General features: G+C 37.2%; 1 protein-coding gene across 1 annotated transcript; it reads right to left on the minus strand.

Moving 5' to 3' along the window:
- On the minus strand, positions 1-27,955 carry LOC113070296 (RNA polymerase II elongation factor ELL-like). Its single transcript, XM_026243537.1, has 12 exons — positions 27,743-27,955; positions 14,186-14,230; positions 11,247-11,368; positions 9,521-9,684; positions 8,382-8,617; positions 7,900-8,024; positions 4,937-5,027; positions 3,981-4,530; positions 3,057-3,123; positions 2,719-2,890; positions 1,937-1,981; positions 1-1,832 (listed from the first exon to the last, which is right to left on the minus strand). Exons 1-12 carry the CDS (start codon positions 27,875-27,877, stop codon positions 1,716-1,718), a joined length of 1,869 nt encoding a protein of 622 aa, XP_026099322.1. The 5' UTR covers positions 27,878-27,955; the 3' UTR covers positions 1-1,715.
- Positions 27,956-27,986: the final 31 nt, after the last annotated feature.

Genomic DNA, 27,986 nt, shown 5'->3' on the forward strand with positions numbered 1-27,986 from the left:
ACGAATCAAATTCACTTTATTTAAATACTTGCAATTCCGCTCCTAAAATTGCAACACTGAACCAATTCTAGCCAGGTAAATACAGGGCATTTGATAAATATTTAGCTTCTGAGCATTAAACAGCAGTGTTAAGCCACTGTAAACACTGGCCTTTACCCTTTTTTTGTGTTTTCAACAGTCAGAAAAGCATGCATGCACAGACAGACAAGGCAAGTGTCTCCTTGCAACAGAACCCAGGTAAAGAGTAACAAGAGGTTGAGCAAAGTGCTGAATTTTAATATTTAAACATAAGAGTTCAGATATCAGAAGTACAACTGATGCTTCAACAGGACCTGACAGATGAGCAACTCTTAGTTGAGCGTCCAATGAAGGCAGACGCCGAGTTTAACGCGAGGAGCACGTCGGAGGTTTGTAAAGGATCCTCCACAAGGAGATCAACAGTCATCTCCTAACGAAAATACTGTCAGATATGGCAAAACCCTTACAAATACTCAGTATTCAAGCAAGCATTGAATTGCTCAAGGTTCAGACAGTGAGCCAAGGTGGCGTTTCTACCATTTTCGTTGCATCGTCTTCACCAACCAGCCCCTTGGAAATACCTCAAGGCTGCGTTAAAGGGATACAATCACTTTTCTGGAAGAATACCACAAAAGTTTGGCCACAAATGTTACCGTCACACTCATAACTAGCAATACTGGATTACTGTAGATACCTGAGGGACGACTAACAGCTCATATGAGGCACAATTTTACAAGATTTGTCGCGTTTTTGTACAACCACACCTATATCATGATTTAGGTTGTGATAAAGTAATATTTTTAAGTAAAAGCATGAAATATTGTAAAAATGTGCCAGTGCCGAAGTGCTCCCTCACCTCTGGAATGGCAAGTTCATCTGTATGGAGCTCTATCGTATTAATACTGATGCTGTCAAAGCCTCTAAACAAGACGGTGGTTATCTCCTTCCTATGGGCATCCGATTCATGTCCATTGCACGTGGTCTAGCGCATTGCACAAAATAAGGAGCCAAATAGTGCCATTTCAGACACTATGGCACTCGGGGAGGGGGGAGGGTGGGGGGGGGTGTCGTACTGCAATAGGGATCTCTTGAAATCCAAGACCGCTTTTGCATTAAATACTGACTGATTAAAGAAAGACCGACCAAAGGGACGGGACGAGAGCTTTAGCACTCGATCGGAGGAGTGTGAAATCATAACCGGACTGATGATCTCTATGGAAGACGAAAATAAATAGAAAAGAAAATATAGTTTAGCATTGGGACCTTCCATTTGAGTACATACAGGAAAAAAAGTAAAATACATTAAACTTTTTTCTAAACCTTAAACTCATTCTGGGAATGGGTGTTGGTTATCCCTGTGCAGAAAGATCTCCAAAGAACAGTTTTTCCTTTTACACTCCGAGACCTTTGATAAGGGAGCTGGCAACCAATCCCATAATGCATTAGGCTACACAGGCGAGTATGGCTGAGTACACCCATGTCCCTAGTTCCATAAAAATTATGAAAATCATGGGTATGCCTTATTCTTACTAGAGCACTTGACCGTGCTTGTTTCATGGCATTTTACATTAGAACAACTTGTTTTTAGAGCAAGCCAAAAAAACAAACAACAAAAAAAAAAAATCCAGAGATTGTCTCTCTCTCTCTCTCTCTCTCTCAATAGAGACAGAAAGATTAAGCAGAAAACAATCTTGTTATTAGTGCCAGTTTTGCAGTTGCTGGTGATCATATTCTGCTATCAGTTTTTTTATATGTGCCAGTTTGTTGTGTAGGTATTCACAGCGGTTCTTCTCTTGGCTATAGTTTGGATTAGTCTGGGAGAAAAGAAAAAAAAAGTTGCAATCAGTATTCTGAACTTAAAGCATTTTGGATATTAAGTAGCAAAAAAAAAAAAAAGTGTAAGAGATTGTCAGCTTACCTTTTTGATTTTGCGATACTCTCCAAGTATCTGATTGTGGATTGTCTGTGAAAAGAACAAACAGATCACTATAATGAAGTTCCTGCTCGAACACAGTCGTTTTAAATGTGTAAGGAGATCTAAGACATGTGGAGTAGTCTGATATTTTTAACTCCTCAAATTATAGAATAGAAAAAGTAAATATTTTGATTTCTGCTGGTTCAGTTAAGCCAGAATTTTTTCCAAGATCTCCATAGCTCCCACTGAACAATATTTATGCACACGGCATTCATTTCCTCCAATGTTCCTCCCTCTTATATGGTTTGTTAGACCATGTTCCTTATTTTTTCTAGCCAGATCTGGCAACACAGTTTTACAGCTATAATATAAGTAGCCGTTCTGTCAGCTGACCCCAAACTCTCATCCTCATTACTGAGCCTGATTATGACTGCGTGTAGAAGCAATAATTGATCCTCATGACATTCTGCTCCAGTTATTTAACTTTATTGCCTCTAATCAGTCGGTTGATTATGTGGTTTATTTCATTACGCTCCAAGACTAGGTTGTTTTTCTTCTCTTACTTCTATCATAGTAATATTTTCCAATTTATCAAAACAAGAAAACAAGGCTAGGACCCTGAATGAGTCAACTTCACTCTTTAATTTCTCATTTTCCGGAGGAAGACGCAACTACTGGGGACCAGGCAGTCACAGACAGCATATTAATAAAGAAATCAGGAGTTTGTAATCAAATGTGTGAATGGATGTACTGTATTTTCGGTGTGAGCTTTTCAGCAAAGATACCTTATACTTGTCTGTGCCTTGCTGGAGTTGTTTGAGCTCGGAGTCGAGTATAGTGAACTGTCGGGTGATGCTCTCTATCCGTGCGTGTAGGCCCCGGTACTCGCTGTACTCTGCGTTGAAGTCGTTTTTGTAACTCTGACGCTGCTCTTGTGAGCTTATGACAGTGTACTTTCTGTTGAGGAAACCAAGCAAAAAAAAAGTTTTATAAACGTCATAAAAGTTTAATGTTATTTTCTTTCAGTTATAGAACACTTTTTTTTTTAAATTTTTTTATAAATCTGACGCAAAAGGTAAGAGCAGAAGACTTGGCAGTGTATAATCTACAAAGAGGTGCTCACAATAAATAGTCTGCCATCTCTGATGAAGACGCAGGAATACTGGAGCTGTGGCACGTTCCGTTCAGACCTGAAAAGAAAACATAAGGTGAATTCAAGGACAGAATTTTATCCTGCAGACTGACGGATAAACGATAGTGTGCTATGACATCAGTCCACAGAGATATACACCTGCTAGAAACCTAAGCTGAATGGGTGTTTCCAAAACGACACATTTTCAAAAGATACTAGTTCAAAATTGACTAGTTGGTGGGTTGTTTGAATTAAGTGACCACACTGGCTGACCAGGTCAGCTGCTGAAGTAATAAAGTAGTGTCTAAAAGTAGAGTCGGTCAACAGTTGGACAACTAGTCAATTAGTTGGAGGGAAGTCCAAATGCTTGGCTGCCTAAATGACTATTCAGCCAAATGATCTCACAAACCAAGCGTGTCAGCTACTAGTCAAATAGTTAGAGGATTGTCCAAATACCTATTCAACTATTCAACCTCACTAACTCAATAGGTTGGCTGTCTGAACGACTATTCAACTTACTGACTTACTACCAGTCTAGTCTAGCTGTCAGACTGCTAAATTGGTAGTTGTTGTGGGCTGTATAAACAACTATTCAAGTATCAGTCCAACAACTAATCTAGTCATTGAACAATTACTCAGCTAACTAACAAGTTGATTCATCCTTCTCAGACAACCCACTAATGGTGTTGGTTTTTGACAACTAATTGTTGAGGTGGGCTGTCTGAACTGCTATTTGAGTAACCATCCTCACCAATGACTAGGCTGGTTGTTGGACTATTCGACAAGTGGGTTGTCTGAATGATCACTAAGCTAATGACTTAACGAACCAAATGTGTCCGTCGTTGAACAAAAGTTGATCCGTTCACTACTAATAACCCTTGACGTCACAAATGTTTCAGAGAAATCAATTCGCACCTGGGCTCCTATCGCTCGTTGTGACGTCACACAGTTTCTTCTCATCCAAACCACGGTCTTCAACTCTCCTCTCCTTCTTCAAGTCACGTTCTCGATCCCTGTCTTTCTCCTTGGACTTGTCTTTGTCCTTGTGTTTTTTGGACTTCTTCTTTGACTTGCCATGCAGGGAGGGTTGAGCGCTCTGGGTCAGAGACCCGTCTAGGCTGCTGTGGGCCAGGGATGTTGTGCCCAGGCCTTCCTCTTGCGTTGTGGAGTGAGGGGCAAACAAAGGGGGCTGACTCAGTCTCTCTGCCACCGCAGCCTCCTGACTTTCACAGTCTCGACCATTGGAGTCGTTGCTGACGTCCGAAAGGGGGTCGAAGGGTCGGGGGATCTCCAGCGGAGGGAAGAGGGAGCTCGACGACGTCTCTGCTGACTGAGAACTAGATGAGTCCTTCCCATTGGATGAGCTCAGTTTGCCATTGACGAGCCCTGCAGACTTACTGGCTAGAAGTGATATTCTGGGTTTTTTATTGGCCAGGGGATCGATGAACTCTGCTGCAGGTCGTTTCTGTTAGATACAATCAATGATGGTTCATAAAATTAGGATGTTTAAACAGTCAAATATTAAACCACAATAAAATGTTAGTTAATTCCAGCATTTTAGAGGCAGATAAAGAGAATTTTAACATAAGTATCATTATATTTTGGTCAAAGATTATGTAAAACTTCAGATTAGCATGCACTAATGAATCGTGTGCACTATAATGACTTGATTTGTTGGCAAAACAATGCTCGTGTTAGTATTGAGGGAAGGTTTCATCATGTCCGCCAAAAAGAAAAGTCAGGGGAGGATTTTTTATGAAATATTATAAAGTGTGGGAGCAGGAAAGGATTAACCCTTGAATATTTCCCCATTATCCAAGCAGATCCATCAAACCATCTTTGATGGGTCTAAGAGGGAGCAAAAGGCTGACCTGAGAGGGCGAGCTGCTGGCTGGCTCTTTGTGCGGGCTGACCGGACTCTCCACAGGCACAGGGACACTGCTCTGAACCTTACACAGTTTTCTGTGGAGAACGAAAGATGGAGAATCGTCAGTTCCAAAAGCAGCCAAGGAACCGCTTCAGTGAGACTCCCCCAAAAAACCTGAATAATCCAGAAAAGTGCTCCAAATGTAGGGCCATTAATTGGTTTGCAAGTGTAGAATACATTTCAATCCTATTCACTTCAGTAAGGAAATTCTAACGGATTCACTAGTCCCATCTGAACTTGCCAAAGACACCTTTCTGAGACATTTGATTGCTAATAAAGAGATGTTGGTAACAAATATTGTCCATAACCTCTCAGCAGCATATTTGACTATTCTGACTAGTATTCATGAAGACCAAACCAGATGAAGTGGTTTGGAAATCGATATACCACTTAAAACAATACATACACATCAAAATATGTCGCACAAATACAAATTTGTCAAGTGGTATAAATTTTGTGTTGTTTGTCGCCGTTGTGTCAAACACCACCACACGTTAGACGGTGGGCACTCTTATCACTTCAGGCAGTGTTTTTTTCCATAGTCAAATATGGTAAATGTATTCAAGTGCACTTTTATAGGGATAGTTCAGCTAAAAATAAAAATAGTTCCGTTATAATTTACTCACCTTCAAGTCATTCCAAATCTGTATTTTTTTTTTTGTATAAACAATTAATAGGAAAAAAAAATGGAGAAAAAAAATGCTAGTATGGAAGTCAAATGGTACAGTCAACTGTTAAGTTAGTTACCAACATTCTTCAAAATGTTATCTTTTGTGTTCAGCAGAAGAAAGCAAATTAAACAGGTTTAGAACAACCTGTGTGTGAGAAAATGAAGTCTGAACTTTCCTTTTTAGCAAAACTATCAACTTTAATACACTTAACGCCATCTAGGTTATAATGCTGCTTGAGGTTTGTATGTCAACAGGGGGCAGTATGACATGGGCCATTGTATCCCTATAGCAGGCCCCACCTCCATCAAGGGTACACAGACAGGAGACTATGCCTGAGAGTAGGAGGCATGATTCGCTATGGTCTCTATCGAACGGTGTGTGCCCATGCACGGCCGGACCTTGGACCCATGCCACCCACACACGGATCAGCATGTGCTGGAATAAGGTTGCATCACTAACCTCCCGACTGCACACAGCCAAGGCTCTTATGTGACAGCCATGTGTCCGTGACCACATGGGAAAAGTGGGTGGGTGCGAGTAAGAAGGTGGGGGGGTTACGTATGTAAGAAAGCCTCTCAGCTAATAATCATTGCCACCGGGTTTAAAAGTGCAAGAGTGTGGAATGTGTTCCACCTTAGTGTTGGGTTTTATTCAGCCAAATATTTCCATTTTGTTTTGAACTGATATCACGACACCATGTTCTTGCAAGTCTAGCACACAGCATAGACTCTCTTAATTTAGCTTCCAGGGTCCAGTCTACCTCCACCAGAGTTCATGGAAACCCAGACTTCTCCATGTAGTAGAGCCACAGAAGAGCTCAAGGGTGAACGCAGCTGTACAACTACTATACCTGGCAAATAAAGGTTTTTGGATGTATTGTGACCAACTGGTGCATAATATAGCAGCATCAAACGGAATAAATTTAAAGGGGTCATATGATGCGATTTCAAGTTTTCCTTTCTCTTTGGAGTGTTACAAGCTGTTCATAAATAGCTAATAGGGCTACACGATGTGTCGTTTAAGCATCGATATCGCGATGTACGAATCCACGATAGTCACATTGCAGGATGTGCGATGTAGGCTGTTGTAGTTGATCCGTTATTCATTAACCGTACGGGCCCGCTGCTCCCCGGCCCTTGACGAATGTGATTCGCGGATTAATTGCACAGCTTAACCATCATAGAGTAAAAGTTTATCATTTGCATGTGTTTTTAAGTCCTGTCAGTTTAACAGGGCGTATATAAGAATGAGCAGAGAGAGAGTGAGAAATGCTTTCAAACAACATGAGCGCTGTCTTGCTCCCTCTCCCTCGCGCATGTTAATCAAAATCAATTGAAACGACAGTGTCGGAAAAAAAAATAATCTAGTGATGAAATGTTTTCGGTGTTGTCAGATCTTGTGCGATATCCTAAACTGCAGAGATAATTACACAACGCGTGCCGTACACGTCTGATTCACGAACTCTACTACGAGATGTAGTATTGTGGTGTATTAAAAAAAATCTGTAACGCTTTACAATAATGTTCTATTTATTAAAATATTTAACATTTACTATTACTAAACTGCACTTCTACAACATTGTTAATTTCAACATTTAGGCTATAGCCTTCATTGTTGAAATCAAAAGTTGTACAGTATTTGTTAACATAGTTAATGCACTGTGAAGTAACATTACCAAACAATGAACAGCTGTGTTTTTATAAACTAAGATAAACAAAGATTAATAAATATAGTAACAAAAGTATTGCTCGTGGTAAGTTCATGGTAGATAATAGGTTAACAATTCAAACCATATCCTAAAGTTACAAACAAATAATTGACTATAATTTAAATAATACTCTGATGTTTAAATCATTTAAAATGAGAATGTAAGTGTGCTCACCCCATTTTTGTTTGTAAGAAAAAAATTAGATTAGATTTCATATCGCATTACTATCGCAGAAAAACAAAATATCGCAATTTTTCCCAATATCGTGCAGCCCTAATAGATGAGATCCCTAAAGTTGCAAAGACTAAAGTTCTGGTTCCTGTATTTAAATAATGTTCTTTTTAGCAATGTCATATGACCCCTTTAATCAAATTAATACAAGTGTGAAATACATCAGGAGTAGGAATCAAAATGAAATAAAATCATAAAATAAAAAATACTAAATAAATATTTATATTATTTTTAAAAGGATTATAAAAAACACTATTAAATACATTAAATAAAGTTCACTGTAAATGTGAAGCTTACCGTACAAGAATTCTCTTCAGAATCTGCTGGTCCACCTCAGTATAACCAGGCCAGTCCTTCTGAACTTCCTTAAACAAACAATCCTTCAATGTGAAGGTGTTGTCCTTACTATTCAGGTTAGCCACCTACACCCCACCAGGAAAAAAAACCCAACAAAATAAAAGAGGCTTAAGTCTCTGGCTTTCTAAAAATAAGCATACAAGTGCTGCATTTCAACACCAGAGCAGAAAATCAAACACTACAATTGTGTGCTGACAGCTTGTGTGTTATATGCACTGGCTTTACGCAGGGCTAAGCTTGTTTGTCTATGTAATGACAAATGTGTCTAGGTTGAGCCACAATGTCTAGGTAAAGTTCAAAAACATGATGCGAGTCAAAACACTAAATGAGTCATAAACCAAAACCCTAACTCTGAAAGAGGTTTTTGGTTACATGAGTATATTTGGGCTATATTTGCAGTATTATGAGCACTGGTTATGAACCTGTTGCAGGAGGCTGTCCAGCGTCTCCTTGTCCTGAGGAGACAGGCCGTCCTTCGTGAGCCGCACCAGTAGTTCGGGTTTGCGGTAGGGTTTTAGGGCCAGTAAATGCACCAGTCGTTCCCTCAGCGGTCGCGGCGGGCTCTTCTTCTGACTGCTGGAGATGATGACCGGCCGTGTGGGCCGTCGTGACGCATCTGACACACCAGTTATCGGCTTCCGGATTTGTACACGCTTACCTGAACAGCCAATGAGAAAAAAAAATAATAATAAAAAATAATTGTAAATGTTAAAAGAACAGTGGCTCTTTTTAAACTTATTTTTTTAAGTAATTATTTAAAGTAATTTAAACTTCTTGCCTTCATGGACTTTATCTTACAGATACAAAATACAATTAATAAATATTACCTACTCAAACACTACAAGTCAAGACCGTCTTTATCAGTTATTAATATTGTGAAGTTAGACAAATTTGCTAATAAATTAATGTTGCATTAAATGTTTCATTATTCTTACATAAGTCATATGTTTGAAAAAAGTTAATTTGGGTTTGGGCCAAGATCATTGGTTTTAGACGATAAATAAAATATGTAAATATTTCAAATATATAAATTATATAACTTATCAATTAGAAATTAAATTATTACTTTTAAAATTTTATTTAAAAAATTTATAAATATTTTATAATCTAAATTGTATACAATTACTCATAAAATACATTTGAATTAAATATTTAATATTTAATATTTAATAATATTTCTAAGCCTGTGCCGTGACTTAGCACTGCGGATCAGTGGGAATGTATTTAGCGGATTGATTTTGGTCATTAAACACCTTTGATGAACGCTAGTGTTTGGTAATGATAGTTTTGTGCGAGTTAGAGTTCTCCGTCTAATATTTTCAGCAGTTTCATCAGTGAGCACCAGAACAGACAGCTTCATAAATTATGTAGCATGCTGCAGTTCCAGACATGTGGAGACAAACTGGCTCTAATCGCACCCCGCGTCCCTTCCACCGGTCAGTCTATACACACTGTGTAAACCGATCAGATTTTGACCAGCTGATGGCCAAAATGAGGCTCTTCCATTCAAGGAACAGTACCATACGTTCAAATGTGGCAGCTGGAGATGTGTCAAACCTACCCACATATCTCCCGCCAGGCTTGATGACGATGGCTCCGCGGCTGCGGGTTTCCTCCTCGGCCTGAGCCATGCTTTGCCTGGCTTTCTGGTAGGAGTCGTCCGTGGCGCATACAGTGATTTTGTCTTGGATTCCTCCCAGGCAGTCCAGCTGTATGCTCCCTTCACTGGACAGAGACCAAAGCTGTCAGACACTCCTAATGCCAACAACTACGCCACCTTCTCACCAGTTATATATTATGATCCTGCTGATGCATTTGTGCTTTTGTAAAATAAAGAAAATCCAAAAAATATTGATTAGATTTATAAGTGTTAGTGGTTTATGAGTGTTAACCTGGTTATTATTATTTATTTATTGTAGATTAATTATTAAACAGCATAAGAAGTTTGTAAGGTCAACTAAATTACATCCTCTTTTTTTAACTTTAAATTCCAATTATAATAATGAAATGTGCATAAAAACTGTAATTTAAAAAGTTACAGATACAATAAAGGAAATTAACAGTGTATATTTTCAAAAGTTATACTTATAAATCTTATAAGTTTACACTATCAAAAGTTTGGAGGTTAGTAAGAATAATAATTAAAAAATAATAATAATCATGGTTTCCACACAAATATTATGCGGTACAACTGTTTTCAACAAGAAATAAAAGTAAATAAAAAGAGAAAGTAGAAAAACACAAAAAAATCATCATATTAGAATGAGCAAAAAATCAGCTTTGAATCACAGGAATAAGTTACATTTGAAATTATATTTAAACTGAAAATGGTTATTTTCATGTGTAATATTTCACAATACTACAGTTTTTACTACATTTAAGATTTATTTTTTAAATTGCAGCATTAATGAGCATTAGAGAGTTTAAATATAGTTTCCAACCCAAACTTTTGAACAGAAGCTTACATATCCACGTATAATCCAATATAAAGAGATAATTTATAAAGAAATCCAGTAAATTCTAATTAGAAATGCATAAAAACAAACTCACTAGTCGACCCGATTAACCAAACGGGCCTCTCACAATACTGAGGAGTTATCTAATCTAAAGAGGTTTTTAAAGACCTAGCTGTAAGATCAACGTCTTTATCATCATACAATGATCTCCAATGTGAGCACTTAACCACACACTGTCCCTGTAATAAATGTACTTTCATTAGGTGTAAGCGTCAGCTAAATGACAAATTAGCAAATTATGAGGTCCAACAGGTTGAAGACAGAGAAAAGATGGACTAATTACATGAGAAAGCCAGTGAAACATTAAGACAGAGTGCAGTAATTGCATTTCTTTCTTTTTTTTTTTTTAGATATTTTAGTAATAGTCCTTTCATGAGAGTTGAAGAGAATCTCAGAGTTTACAAGGACATGTTCCACCTGAACTTCTGCTGACCCTTCGGTCTCATTGTGAACATTTGAAGACATTAACAGCACGTCTGCTTTTGGATTCCTCATTTCTTCCTCATTTGGTTGGGCAACTGGCCAAATTCAATTTATTCTCTCTGTTCTGGTGTTAGTACGGAGCTGAACAGTAGTGGGGAATAGAGAAACGAACAGATGGCGCCGGTAATGATGCCATGGATGCAATCACAGACAGTTTTTTAACGTTCAAACATCAGATCAACATTTCATTTCCAAATACAAATATAGTTGTACATCAAAAATAGTTACACTACCTTGAAACAGCCACAAATTTGTCTGAATAAATCATGTGTTTTTTTCCCTTCTTACCTTGTAATATACTGCTGAATGCAGTCGAAGCTGCCCTGGGGATTGTCCTTTCCCACATGGGACAGGTAGAACGTAAACGTTCGCAGCTCATTTGGATTCTCTGACTGCGGTATTGAGATTTTCTTTTGACACGGAACAGAAGAACAGCCAATATAAGCATTGAGACAGACAAGAAAGGATTGCCTGTTTAAAGCAGATGGTTAGGAAAAATGCATTGCACAATAATATATATTTTTTTTACTTTATTTTACATTCAATAAAATAAATAAAAATACATAAAATACACCAATAAATAAAAATAATAAATTATACAATGTACATAAAATCTAAAAATACATAATCAACATATGTATATAAATAAACTAAAATAACAATATAAATAAAAAGAACAAAATTATAAAAATTAACTACATTTAAAAAGAAACAAAAATGTTCAAAACCCCTTCAAAATATAAATTCATAAATAAAAGAAATAATATAAATTCAACGAATAAAATGATTTAAATTAATTAGAAAATAAATTAAAATAAAGTGATTCCTTTGGATCTTAAGCGCTTTATCCAATTTCAATGTACAAGAAATCTCCCAAAGAAACAGCTTTTCCAACTGGTGCCAGATCATGGTAGATGGCACTTCAGATGTTTCACTTCATTTCTACAGTGACCAAACTGCAAATGCAAATGCATAATCTTTTACAGTTGCACTGTACCACTTTCAAGAGAATTGACGTTTGTGGCCCTCGGGGGGCTTCTATAATCTCCTTAATGTGCAACCATACGGACCAACCTCCGGTTACTGCAGCCACCTGTGTTTCAGAAAAACACCTGAGAATGCAGCGAACAAACACTCCTCAGGCTCTGTGTCATGAGCCAAATTATAGGCATCAACTAAGCAACAGCAGCAGCAGCTGTCATGCACACATGCAAAAGCTGAAAATCATGGGCAATAATTTACAGCAATTTCCCGATGCTCGTTTTGTGTGAGTGGCAACCCTGACTGCCTTAAGATGCGTTCACACAAAACGATACATTTGGTCCTGGTCCGCTTAGCGTTCACACTGGCATTTTTGACCGTGAACCTAAATGCGCAGTGATACATTCCCAACCTGATTGGTTGGGTTTAATGACATAGATATCATGATGGAACTCTCCAAACACCCAGAACAAAAGCTTCAACTTAAAGCGGACTGATCAGTGTATGACATCACTGTACCCATTCACTGATCGGTCTGCCCAGCGCCGCTTAAGTCGAACACAATTTTTGTTTGCTATGCAGTATACTTGTTCCTGTCTGCAGTAGTGAATAAAAATAATACTTTGATATTAAATTAGGTAACACTTTCTAATAAGGTTCCATTAGTTAAATGCATTATTATGTTAATACATTTTCGGTTTCGGTGAACTGGTATTAAAGACAAAGCTGCAGCAGGAGTGAGTGGCCATGACTGAGGCAGTGTTTAAGCACTGGAGGATCCCAGCAGTGGGACACGACGTGCCATCTCTCTCGCATACGCACAAATGCCACTGACGTACGCCGAGCTCTGGCTCCATTTACCCAAGGTTGCTCAGACATGCGTGTGGTCTGCAGGTGGCCGACTATAAATAACAAGCAGTGTCTGAGGCTCACACCGCCAGCCCGAGGGCTCCCTCAGCCCAACGCTTCACTGGCTCACAAACAACTTTTCACACTCCTACATGAGCGATTCAACAATCAAAGACGGTGGCTCTATAAGATATCCCACTTACAATCACTCAGCGCTGTTAGAATAAAAGCTGTTGATTTATATTAGCAGTAACTCCTTTTATTCGGTCATGTTTTATTATGCTCTCGCTGAAACACACGAGTTTAATAAGTCGTTTAAAGTGCAATTCATAATTTTTCATTCAGAAACCATGAGACAACTCCTAACTTCAGTTTTTAGATGTCTGCGCTGTGACAGAAAAAAAAAAAAAATCCACAGTAGAGAGGAAATGGTCTCGATGGAAGAGCTTGCGTCACAGGTCAAAAAACATGACGCACTTCAAAGTGTGAATTACAATACGATTAACAGTCAGCTAAAGTAACTTTTAGCGTAGAGTGGATTACAGAGGCCAAAACTACAGCCTCAGTCCACTGGGGAAAAAACCGAGATCTGAAGAGAGACACAAAAATAAAAAATAAAAGTTCTTGCCGACTTTTGCAGCCGATACGGAGTACTAGGGATGTAACGATTCACTCAAGTTACGATTCGATTTACTTTTTATTTATTTATTTTTAACAAAATGAGATTGAAGACAAATACATTTAAATGGGTCCTTTTATTATTACTTGGACAAAATGCTGCACATTTCTTTGTGAAATTGAAATATAACACTATAATAACATACTAATATAGCACTTGCATATTATTGCTCTTTTGCTGCATTTAAATCATGATCTTCGGGAGAAGTTTAAATGGCTCCTAGGCTGACAAACCACATTCTTCAACACGAGATGAAGATAACAGAAACTTGAACATTTATTGGGCTGTTCACTGTAAGGTGAAACTAGATGTACAAGAAAGCATGTGGGTTCATATCAACAGAGGAGTAAATGGCTAATGTCGGTGTGGGGCATGTGTTCAGAGCTACAGACTACACTTGTTAGACACTTCCTGTCTTGTCCAAAAAAAGAGGCCAAGTGGAAATAAAACACCATGGACATCCTTATTCTTTGCCTCAATGCTGATTTTGCAACTGTGAGCAGAGGATATTGTGGTTACTGCGATGGATGACTGTGCAGCAGGAAGTCAACATGAGTCTCAGTGCTTCACATTACCTACACAACCAGGATACTTCACCAGAACTGGGGAGAGTCCCAGGTTCACTCAAAGTCTGTGGCTCCATGATGAAACATGACAATCAATGTTTTAAGTGGTTCATGGCCACAAAACAAAGTTTCAAGTAAAATTGCATACTCACCCCTTGGTTTCCAGTGAATCCTATTAGTGGTTTAGCAATCAGGCCCTGCAAAATGAAACAAGACAAAATAATGAATCAGAAAATAAATTCAAAATGTATATCGCATTTTCATATTACACGCAATTTCATATTACACTACTTTAGAAGTTAAAAACAGCAGCTAAAGACATCAAGGTGAAATGATGAAACTAGGAATCGTAACTGGATTTATGCATTTCAAGTTAACAAGCATTGGCATTTGCATTAAGTCAATGCTGTTTTAATTTACAAGACTCTCTCAGATATTTCAAGAAGGGATAAAACACCAATAAACACATGCCGACTGCTTGATCAACACCAGAAAAGCAGCAGAAACCTCTACGAAGCGCTGCATAATAAATCCCTGAAACCACGTCTGGTATTTCAGATGTCCAATACAGGACGTATTTGCAATAGTGCAATAAGAGGATGCTTTACAAGTAATTCCCCACTTGAGCCATGTGGTCGGTTTCCCAATATAAAGAGCTTTAGATCAGGCAAGAGCAGCTTCAGCAGGCACTCAAAAGACAACAAATAAGACCCGTGGCACTAGTTGTACATGACATTTATACAGTGCTCTGGAATAATTAAGAACGGGAGTGAACTACATTGCCACTTATTATATTAATGTCAGGGTGGAAATGGCTGATTGGCTGATTGAATGTAGCCGAGCAATCAAACAGCTCAATCTCAAACAAGCTGCTTTGGTGCAGTTTAATGAGTCAGATAAGCTGAAAAACGTCTGGCTGAATGACTCAGACTGAAAAAAAAACAAAACGTGTCGTGCTTCCTTCCTCAGATAATGGGTAACTGTAAAGAAAAGCGGAAGACTGTCCCAGCAAGGAGGACTGAAGGCGTTTTGGAATGAAAGTTACGATTTTTAAGATGTCAAGATCAGGCCGCCAAACAGATTTTCACGTTTAGTTGGGTTTACTAAGACTAGCATAGCCACTATGCATATTTAAAGAATGGAATTCTCATGTCAGTTAGGGTGCTTTTCAAACTAGCACTTTTGGTGCGCACCCGGTGTCGACTGACGTCAGAATTCAGTTCGTTTGGAAGATGTGAACGCTGTCTTCCGTACTCTGATGTGCACCCACGAACCGTACCCGAGTCCGCTTAAAAACGGTGGTCTGGGGTACACTTCATGTGATCTCTGGTACGGTTCGCTGCTCATGTGAAGGCAATCATACCAAAATCGCAGAAGTGAACCGCTTTAATGACAAATTATTTGATGAAAATGTGTGTTTGTGTGTGTGTTTCACTCACTTTCCTGATGAGCGTGACTGACGCACTGCAAGCAGAGAGCTGTACATCTCGTTTATTTTCACCTTCAATGTTCTTTAGAGCATTTTCAGTACATTCGTAAGACTGACGCAAGTGCCGTTATGTACCGAAGCTTTATCAACACAACGAACAGTTAAAAAAACATAATACATAAAAATGCAGAGAGTAATGTTATGCATTTGCCGCCTTCTACTGCGCTGTCATTACCAAGCAACAGGTAAACAGCCGCTGGCATGATGACGCAAGCGAACCGCGGTTCGGACTCAAATATTATAATATGAACAGTCCAGTGAGGGCAGGGGGAAGGGGGAGCAACCAAATTCAGGTTTCGGCCCGAGCCGCACGGCAAACGCTTGCTTGCTAGAAATAGAACCGACGCCTATTTTTACCGCGACACGCACGCGTGTTGGAAGCTTTTCCAGGCTAAATATAATAGGAAAATGTGTTTAAATGTCATTTTGTACACAAATACATATGAATTCCTGATATTTTGATATTTGAAAGTCTATAGGTTGACAAATTCAGATATAAATGTAATAAAAAAAATAATAATTATCCATTTTCAAATATTGCACCTGTCAAACATAATCTATTTCGCCGTCAATACTTTTGACGGTGTCCTTTATCAGTAAGCGTAGGTGTAGGTGTGTAGAAAAAAGTATATATTGTTGTAATGAAGACATGAGCCTGGTCTGTCAACGGTCTTCCTCTACCGCGCCGCGTCAGGCACGCTTCTGGTGTGTAAAGACACAGAATCCGCCACGCTTCTGGGACGCTTCAGACACGCGGCGCTCACGCCACGCAGCCAGTGTGTCACCGGCCTTATTTTCCTGCGAGCGAGAGATGAGAAGGTAAAATAAAACCCGGTCTACTATTCAATATTCGGTTTCAGTTGGAAACACGTCACTATACTGAAGAAGTATAGTTTCACAGGTGGCATTACATGCTGCTCCATACAAACTCCAATTCTGCAGGTTTAAATCACTTTTGAAAATGAAACATTTCACTAGATTTTTAATGAGAAGCAAAATTTTACCCTTGCCGTTTTCCACCAAAAATAAAAGCTTGAAAGTTTAATTTAGGGAATTAAGGAAATGACCAAGTGAATTAGTATAATTTTACTTTTTACAGTGAAAGTCTTATTACAACAGTCATATTTCAACAACACCCATTATTATTTATAGTTGTGTTGATATACAAGTCACAGATTTTGATATTCAATTATTATCAGTAATGGTTTCCAAGCAAGTCTTTATGAATTTATTATTTTCATTCAAATTGATTTGCTAAGTTGTGCAGCACTACAAACAAGCACAGCAAACCTGAAGCTCCTAAAAACACATTTTGAAACAGCAAAATCACAACTTTTACCTTAAAAAAAAAAATTAGTAATAAATTCTACTTTTATACCTACTTTAATACATTTTGTAATGTCTAACTAAATTTTGTAATGTCTAACTAACTATGTCTAACTCAGGTTTTCACACCAGCTAAAAAGGTTATCTTAAATTGGATCATGAACATTTAAATGTATAATAACCACATTTATACAATTTAGCCTAAGATTTTCACCCTTTTGTCTCAGTGAGAACATTCACAAATCAACATGACTGGGGTAACATGAGTCAAAGCAGGTAATGCTGAAACACAGAAAACATTAGATTAATGTATAATCAATATACATGAAGCTCAGTTGTACAGGTTTATAATACATTAATTTAGGTTCAGTTTAAATACATCAATTTAGATATGAACTGCAACAGAGGATAATTGGTTCTGGCTGTGAAGGCTGAATTATTTATTACTTCAGGGCTGAGTGTACTTCAGTTGATGGCACTACCAAAAATGAGACATTTTATCATTTGTATGAATTTGTCCATTCAAGCACAAGACTCAACATTTGTGCACTCTCTGAGACATGGGTTTGGTGCTTTGGATGCACATGCACAAATCTTCTCACTGCATGCACGGGTTCCCATTCGCAACTTTTGGCTCTTTATGATTTAAACTGGCAAGGCTTAATGAGTTCAGTTTAAACAGACAGCAATGTTCAGTTCGGTATAACTGACTGATCATACTAGAGCATACCCCACTCACATTAAACAAAGTTTACAAAGAGTGAATAGTTTGTTATTTTTTATTTTCTTAATCTGTAGCAGTAAAAATTAGCTAGTATTGTACTACACAAATTATTATAAGTTACCTTTATGACATGATTTTTTTTTTTATCATATTCTTTAAGGATTGATTATTATCATACAAAATCAGAAGCAAGAGGAAAGGTTGAAAATATCTGAACTACTGAAAAATCTGTTTAGGACAGTAGTTCCTTGTTCCACAGAAAATAAATTTAAGAGATAAACATGACGATCTACATCAGATCTCAATAGGAGTGGTAGAAATACAGGCATCAAAACGAGCCGGTCTCTCTCTACAGCACTAAAAAGAGTGCAACCCTCAGCCTGTTCGTATGAATGGGCTGCTGACATGTCACTATTCACTGGGACACGAGCCCAGAATGTTCCACAGAGCTAACCTTGGGACAGAGGCTGGCTCTGGACCAACACTCACAGTCGGAACCCCAGTGGATCACACAACACCGATCTAGACGGAGCACCGGCACTAATTCAAAGATGCTCGGATAAGGACATTTTGATCCCAACCAAAACCTTATTTTTATATTATGGCACATAAGTGATATGATGACCAGCACAAAACCATACAAAAGGAGCTGTGTAGTACGCAGAATATTTTTTGGGACTTGTATCATCTAAATTTACACACACAAACAATCATTTTTTTAGATTAAGGGTATGTTTACACGACAGTGATATATTTTTCCTTTGCAATTTTTCAAAGTTGGGCATTCAGATGAAAACTGCATCAAAACAACACTGCAAAAAAAAATGCATTATGTATGCCAGGCCAAAAGATGGTGAGGTCACATTCTAAAGAAAAACTTCAAACCTGCGCACATACATACAGCTGAACACACTACACATATGCCTGACATTACCAACTCATGATTTTGTAGTTTACACGGATAGATAACAGTGTCGTTTTTTTTTTAATATTTCACTTTGAAATTAGTTTTACCACATTTTGGAATTTCAGGCTCCCAAAATGTGGCGTTGTAAATTAACGACTAAAACGCATAAAATGATTTGTGTTTTTTGTTGAAAATTGTGTTGTATAAACAACCCTAGATTTATAGTACCAGTCACCATATCACTTATTATTGGCCATTATTGGTCCATACAAGGATTTAAGTCTTGAATATAATGTAAATAAATTAGGTGCATTGGCGCAGAAACCATGATCCACTTACTATACCCTAATCCATTGCAATTTGTAAGTTATTAAAATAAATTAAAGTTAAATGTATGCATTTTAGCGGACGCTTTTATCAATAGCGACTTACATTGCATTCAGGCTAACAATTTTTTAAATCTCATGTGTTCCCTGGGATTCTAACCCCCAACCTTGTGCTTGCGAACGCAATTTTCTACCAGTTGAGCTACAGGAACACTATCAAATAAACTTACTTTCGCCAGATAGGGGTGCGCGATAAATATAGTACGATAATTAATGTGCACCTCGTCAGTAAAGCCGGTTATCTAATCAGCGGTAATTTCTATCAGGTGCGTGATTTCACATAGAGCAGCTGTTAGTACATGGAGCCGTTGTTAATAGATTGAAAACAATAACCGTAACCATCTGAAATTAAAGGCAGCAACTGCATAGTTCTACAGTCCAAACAACTCATTCAATAAAGAGGTGTCTTTATCAGCATTCAGTATTTAAGTTTTTAAATTTGGTTTTAAATTAAAAAAAAAAAGTCTTTACCAGTGAGCCTAAAAAGTATGCTATATAAATACATTCCAAAAAACAAAATAGTTAAAAGAAGTTAAAATCAAATAATGATGGTGCAAATAAAACAAAGATGCAAAGGGTTTCATTAATCCAATTAAAAAATATATAAGGGTAATGATTCACATCTATATTTTTTTACTTGAGCCAGTGAAACAAATAACTGTTGTGTCAAGTTAGAATATAGTTAAATATAGTTATAGAATATAAAAATATAGTTGTGAATCATTACCCTGAATTTTTTTAATTGGATGAATTAAACATTTTCAGCGTGCTAGAGCAGGTGAATTTTGAATCAAATTAAGTCTATGTATTTTTAAGGTAAAATAAAAAAAAAATCTTAAACAGAATTAATGTTTACTTCTGAACATCCCTTTACGGTGAATGCTTGTGCAGGTCGTGAACGGAGCAGCTTAAGTGAGCAGGAAAGGCTTTGTGTGCCAGTACACCAACGGCTGTTCACTTCCTGCTATTTGTTCCTCAGACTTGTAGCTCTGCAAGTCCAATGCTGAACGGCTGCCCGTGTCCTGTGCACAGATTTTGAAATAATTCCTCACAAACAACATAGCGAAAGATTACAACGTAGTATGTGCACACGGGTGCACTTCTTGAAATATCGTCCGAAAAAAAAGACCAAAAACCATTTATGGCCGGTCAAACGATGCAAAAATATATGACCTTGAAGCTGCAATATGCAATTTATACTGGCTGAAACGGTTTAACGACAATTTTAGGCTTAATATAAAAAAATCAAGTCATTGAGTCATATTTGCCACTAATTCTGTGTAACCAGGTCCTAGTTCCAACATTGAAAAATGTAGAATTCGCATTCCTTAAATATCCATGACACAGTGGCTGACCTCCACTTGAATCCAGTCACAATCTAGTCCATTTACTGCAGTCAGGTTGAGCATCAAAGTTTGTGATCAATGCTGTAAGGAGTGTCTCATCAATGCAGCCTCTTGCCCAAATGGACAAACAACTAGTTTGCTCTGAATTCATGTTAGAAATGTCATGGTCACATGTCAACATAAATACAGTGAAGTCTGGGGAAGGTCTTGTGAAACTGTCTGTACCTTGCCACGCTACAAATTTAAGTTAAATCACGTACCCGTATGTAGTAGTAAACAATATAAAATGCTTTTAAAATGGAATCAAGTTAAAGATATTATCAGATTAAATAATTGATTGTGCAAAAAACAATCTTTGCTAGGATGAGCAAACTTAATTTACTAAAAACAAATATTGAAACAATATATTTAAGTTATTTTTTTTAAAAAGTAGTACAGACAGCAAAGGAAAATGGTAGTAAGCAATAAGTTCGTGATTTTGAAGAATTGTGTTTTCCTGATAAAAATTGCAACTGTGGAAAAAAAAAAAAACTATGTGATATGACCGTATAAGAAGATCTTCTGTAAAAACTTTAAAGTGAGCAAATTCAAATGGGTTAGCAAAGTAATATGTGTGTTGAACAACACAAGGGTGAGTAAATGACAAAAAAATAATAATAATTTTCTTTGAGGTGAACTATACCTTATGAACTACCCTTGGACTGTTTTAACACCAGGCATAAAAGGCTACAACTTGAGCAACAAATCGATGGCAGTCACCTGTGGAACTGTAAAGAAATGCAAACTAAGAAGGTGGTGAAGACACCACTGTTTGTGCTTCCCCTCCGGTGTCACTCAAGCTATTATGTAGGTCAATAACCCTGGACACCAAATGCAGGGGAAAAACACCCAGCTTGTAATGTAGTTTATCCATGAAGAAAGAGTAGATAAGTGTTCTCTCAAGACCATTATGGCCCTTTAATGACAGTTTCTGCAGCAGGCAGAGTGAAGCCATCTGTACACGCTCTCTAAAAGGACCGCCATGTGCTCAGCGTAGCTGAATCTAGAAACTGACACAGCCCAATCTGTGATCCTAGAACAACCTCTGAATACTTCACTTATTAACACCTTAAAACTCTGTGCCAAGGCTCTGACTTCCTTTCCCAACCACTGAAAATATATCTGTGCTAAACTTAGACTTAGCTTCCAAACACACACACTGGTGAGTAAGAGCTGAGAATGTATTATCCATTGGCTAATATTAGACATTTAGTCGCCCAGATTGAAGATTTAGTCACAAATTAGTGATTTCCTTGCAATGTAGAGGGCTGAAATGGATTTGACTTTTTCACAGTTCAGATTTTTGTAGAATTGTGAAATATAAACTTGAATTTTGAAAGAAAAGTCAGAATTCTGAATTTAAATTCTGAGAAAAAAAAAGCTAAGAATTGCGAGATATGAATTTGAATTTTGAAAAGTCAGAATCTCAATTTTCTCAACTCAACAAAAACTGCTCAATCAGAATTGACAAAAAAAAAAAAAAAAAAAGTCTCAAAATTGTGAGAAAAACAATCAACTTTAATATAGTAGCGAGGCACCAGAATTTAATCAAGGATAACATTTAAAATAAATAAATAAAATACACACATTTTATACAATTAACACTTCCCTTATGACAAATTTTGACCATTTTACCATCCATCTCATTCACGCAATGTGGAAAAGCTACAACAGGTGAAGATGTCAGCAGCAGCAGCCACAGCAAGAAAAAAAAAAAAAACCATTCAGTGATGTGTAGATTTACATTGTTTTTTTAATTGGCTGAAACACTGAAATGGCTGGTTGGCGAAGGATATTACTACTACAACTAGTTTACATTTTCACCCGAGTACACAATACTTTAAACAGCACAGAGTTCAATCACCTAATTATGCTCATTTAGGGTGTGTTCACACTTGTCATGTTTGGTCAGATAAAAAAAAAAAAAAAACCTGGTGCGATTGCATTGGTTCGAGTAAGTTTGAACACTGAACACACGTCCACACGGAGACTCGTTTCTCTGTATATACACACATAAACCTTGTATCTTATAGGCATCTCATCCTCATAGATCCGGCGTTATTGGAGAGGGAAACTGATTTTTTTGAAACCAGGTCTCAGAGTGGATAAATTTGAAAATGCCGCCTTTGTGTTTTCGTGTGGACAGCGAATCCATATATTTTCTGAAATGATGACATCATCAGCCCACGTCTCACCCCTAGTAAATATATATATGTGCGAGTGTGTGTGTGTGTGTGTGTGTGTGTAAAACAGTATATCAGTCTGGCGAGTAAATAAAAAAAAAAAAAAAGGAAGAAAAAAAATAAAATACTAGCCATTGGTGATTATATTACCAAGGTGTGCGTAGAGGGTTGTTCTCTGTCAGAAATGCCAGTGTGAACACTAAGTGGAGCAGGAACAAATTCATCATTTTCTTTTTTGGTCTGGTCAAAACGAACCAAGAGAACTAAACTAAAGTGTGAACACACCTTTAAATAAAGAAATATTTTTTCTTTAATTTCAGAAAAAAAAATTATAATAAAAATTCTGTGCATTACAAGTTTATACATTCATATGCTAAAGAATCATCTTGGTAACATCTGATTGTTGGAATCACATAAAGGGACATTTCAGCCCAAATCCGAAGTTCTTTGTTTAACCCTAATTTTGTTTAAAAACATGACATCCCAACATTTTTGTATGAACTATTGTATTAAAGCTGCACAGAAACCATTTGCATGCTCTGACACATACCTGTGCTGGATAAGACAAAACCTTCAGACTCAAAGTTACAACAAACAGAAAAAGGAACGATGTGCAATAAACCAAGATGCCAAAAAGCATTTCCCTGTTGACATACAAACAACAGGGCAACCCAGTAACATGGCTGACCGATTTATTTACAGAGCCAAGTCATTATGACTACCACTGTTTTTCTCTCCATCAAGCATCAAGAACGGAACGGGTGAAGCTCTCATCCTAATAACCAAATCACTTTTTCTAATAAGCAATCCACTTTTTCTTTTCACAGGAAACTACAGTGTAGACACTATGCAATATGGCCATCACAGGTTGAAAAGAAAGACAAGTGCACAAAAAAGGTTATCGGTCAGAAAGTCTGAAATAAGCAGAAGTTTCCAGTGCTGCAGGCTTCAACGATACCTCAAATCACGCAACCTGATGAGAATACACAAGTTATTGTCTTTCTAAAAGATCAAAATTATGATTTTCACTAGGGATGCACAGTTACTAAAATTCAGGCAAATAACATATATATATATATATATATATATATATATTATTAAAATTAAACAACCAAATTAATTTTAAAAAGTATTGGGGGTAATGCATTACAACCAATGCGTAATCATTACCTTTTTCAAGTAACTAAAGTAACACATTACCCTTAAAATTTTCAAGAAAATATCAGTCACTTTTTCCAAATAAGTCAAGCCATTTATTTTGTTTTCCCATTTGTTGACTGGCAGCTCTCTGGTCCAAAGGGTGAGAGAAATCGTGAGTAAGTGCAGAGGCATGTTGTGCGCTGCGGAAGCATGATGTTACTGCCGTTCTAGACTTAAAGGAGTTTTTCCACTGCATGGTATGGCACGGCTTGCTTTTGGGGGGTTTTCCACCGTACATAGTACCTTGTACTTTTTTCAGTATCACCTCAGCTGATGTTCCAAGCAAGTCGTACCATTACCAAAATGTGACGTGTGAACCATGCTGATCACAGATTTGCCAGTGAGAAACCGAGGCACAGACCCACTAGAATAACTCAGCACAGCCAGCGAGGATTGAACGCAACTTTTTTTTTGAACGAATGCACCTTTTATAAACAACAAAATGATGGCTGTTTCAGGGTCTGTTGAGGAAGTACAGACGTTCCTCTCATTGATTACTGAGGAGCGGATCTAGCGAGAGCTTGACAGGACGACGCCAAATGAAAAATATTTTCAAGAGATTGCGGTAGTAGAGGCAGAGCAACTATAATGACATTCCCCTCACTCTAAAGCGGTACTAATCTGCAGTGGAAACGCAAACGGAGCCGAGCCAAACCATGTATTGGAAAAGCGCCATAAAATGTCAACATGCATTTACTTGTACAAAATCCATCTCCAACTAAAACGGTCGCATTTGCGAACAAAAATATTAAACTGCAAAAGAAGATTTTGCTGAGGTCACCACTAGGTGACTAGGCCCATTTATTTACATGTTATAACTTAATTTGATTGTTATGCCTTTTTTGCACACCTGCTAAATGTAGCTCAGTTTTGCAGCGCAAGAGAGATGCACCATTGTCTTTCAAATCAAAGCATAAATACATGTAGAAACAGCGCATACTTGTGGAGCGGCTGACACAGAAGAGCGTAGGTAGTTTGAGTGATGTGGAGAGACACAGAGGAGACCGTTGACAAAGGAACTGTTGATTAAAGTTGTTATTGTTTGTTATCACAAGCCTCCTGGTTTTAAATTAAACTTAAATTGTGTCCCGAAGACGAACAAAGCTTTTAAGGGATTGGAACTAGTATTTAAGTGATTAATGGCAACATTTTCATTTTGGGTGGAGTATCCCTTTAATTAAAGAAAAAAAAATACGTAAGAAAATCACTTTCTGCGCGGCTGAATAGGTTTTATAACTTTAAAGGTAAGCATTAATGTGTAAACATCTTTACAAATCAAACTATAAAAATTACATTTGATTAATTTCTGTAGAATTTCTTACCTGAATAAAAACAACCTGAAAAACTTAATTTCATAGTTATATTTTTTCTATTGCATTTATTTGTGCTGTTGTTTGCAATTTTTTTATTTGTTCTTATTTCATTACGACTTTTTACTTCAGTTTTTTTTTTTAATTATGAAAAAAAACCTTGCATTGAAGAAAAGTTTGATTTTTGTTTGTATATGCTTTCAATTATAAAACATTATTAAAAATTCGGGCTGTCACTTTTGAGAAACTTCAAATTCAAACGGATATTGAATATCATGCAATGAATTAGAATATATTCAAATATCTACGTGCTAAAAAAAACATACGGTTTAATCATAGACTGTAAAAAATGCGCTACATATGGCATTTTAAAAACCGGATATTTTATTTATAGTTCGATTACAGATGTTTCACATCATGTTCGAATGCATATTCGAATAAAAAGTGACAGCCCTATTAAAAAATTATTATATATAAAAAAAAAAACTAAATTGGCTGATAACAATAACGAAAAAATCTGAAATTGGAATTGGCCAAGAAAATTGGAATCTGTGCATCTTTAGTTTCTTCTTAAGATCTTTGGTCTATTGTGTGTTCTATTCCTGCGTTTTCTTTTTAATAAACAAAGTATCAGCTTTCAAATTATTACAACAACCACTCCCATTTTCTTGTTAGAAATAATTTCCACAATAACTTAATTTTCAAATCTATTATTCACAACTGTCCACTTGGGTAAAAAGGTTACGTTGCACGGTTGGTGAAATCCAGTACACAACATCACTGCATGTGCACGTGTTACATGACAGCGGTCACGCAAGTTTAAAACACAAGACAAAGAAGAGACACTAAATGGATTAAAGTACTTTTCTGACTGTTGCAACAATTAAATATATTCAAATTCATCAGAAGACGGGTAAGTCACATTTACAAAGTAACTAAAAACATAATTTGTAAAAAGATCTAATATGCAGAAAGACAATTTTCTCATAGGCAACCAAAACATCCTTGAGCAATAAAAGCAAATTAAAATATGCAAGCACAACATAATAAAACCAGCTCTAAACATACTCGTAGCATTTGTGCACTATGCTTGAAAGCTAAAAATACTCACAAGCGAATCTCCAGCCTCCCCTTACAGTGTCACATGTATCCAGTAGACTTGAGTTTCACATATCACATCTAAAGAATATGCCATTTTAATCCATGCATAAGAGAGCAACACTAAAACCAGACTTATACAAGCGGACACGATTACATCCAATTGTTAACACCGGCTTGGGTGTAGACCAAAAGCTGTAATTTTATTCCTATCGTCCAATTTACTGACATCACCAGATGTGTGACTCAACTTCCACTCTAGTTCAAATACAGAGAGTCCTGGCCTTTGTTGTGTCTCAGATTAAGTTGCATTTGCTTTATTATACCAAACATGAACTGTGCACCATGAGGGTCTTCCTTTGATCTGAAACAGCAGAGACTAATCAATGCATTTTATTATTAAATATCATCCACCTGCGTGGCCTGTTGCGTCTGCAGCAGCTCCCAATCCTTTAATCCAAACAGAGAGTTATATCTTCAACATAAAATGTGTCCAAATATTTACTTTTCAGATCTGAGGACACTCAGCTGGGCTTTTTGAAGATGTGGCAACTGTTTACGCTCGCTCACTGATAGATTCCAATGGCATGAACAACTTACAATCTCAAAGACACCACTGCTTTGCTATGTGGAAAACAACATACATTTAAAACTACGGAGTGCAAATTAATAGCAGGGCTGGTTTAAAATAGAAACAATAGGCTTGGGCTTATAACGGCAGAAAGGAGCATCTTTTATATTAAATACAAACTTCATTAAACATTTAGCACTAGTTACTGCATTCAAATTGAATTTACATATTTAACAAATTTATGTTACCAATGCAAAATAATTAGGAGACATGATTAAAATAAAGCAATACAATAAATAAAAAGTTTGATTTTATTTTTATTATTACACTGAGACAAAACAAGTGGACTACGGCACTTATTTAGCTTACAATTTTTGTAAACAGAAGTTAAATTTTTCCCCAGACTGATTTAATAATCTATAATAAAATATGCATTTGTTTTTTTTAAATGAATATTTCATTCTAATATATTTTATTTTATATTTTACGAAAACTTTACTATTACTCTCTGGAAACATTATTGAAATTCATTCCAATTGTGAACTAAATAAGATATTCAAATATACATATTTAAAAGGATTTTTTTTTTTATCAGTAGCTCTCAATCTTTTCGAGTCATTTATCATTAGCTTTAATTGAGCCATCAAGACAAATACATGAAGTTTGCTGAGGGTCCCGGACCCCTGGTTAAGAGTCCAGCATAACTATCAAATTGTCTATTCATTAGTGGAATTCACATGACTTTTTAAGACTTCATTAATTCATTTCCCTTGACCTGGAAAGCACAATTCTAAAATTCCCAATCATTTCCAGGTTTTTCCACGAACCTGGGAAGCCAGTTACTTTTAACCAAACTACACCAGGACAAAAATAACAAGTTGTTTTGTTGCATTACCTGCTGTGGGTTTAATTAACGGTTTCTTTAGCCTATCAAGTGCTTAATAAGGAAGACAGCGACAGCACAGGGCTGGGATTGGTTCGCTACGCCGAAGTTCCTGCTCGCTTTGAGGGGAATTTCTTCAGCTGAGTGGGTGATTTGCTGTCAGGCAGGGAAATAACTGTCGCCTGCTGACTGTTAGCCTGTTAGCACTGTTTATCCAGTCTCGCGCTGCGGTCGACGCGCGTCTTACCTTGTTGCTCTGGTAATCTTCAAACGCTCGCAGCGCACTGTCAGTCAGCTTGACGTGATAGACGGAGATGTTGCTGCCATTGCTCACTCTTCCACAGGACAGTCCGTAGCACTGCTCCTCCTTTAACGCCGCCATCTTGCTCGCATTTCCCACCACGCTCACGCGCCTATGCCGTGAACGCAACAAGCAGCTCGACCGAACAGAGGATATGATTATTCATGAGGCGTGAATTACGTACAGGCAG

The sequence above is a fragment of the Carassius auratus genome, unplaced genomic scaffold (assembly GCF_003368295.1).
Source record: "Carassius auratus strain Wakin unplaced genomic scaffold, ASM336829v1 scaf_tig00003710, whole genome shotgun sequence".
Lineage (NCBI taxonomy): Eukaryota > Metazoa > Chordata > Actinopteri > Cypriniformes > Cyprinidae > Carassius > Carassius auratus.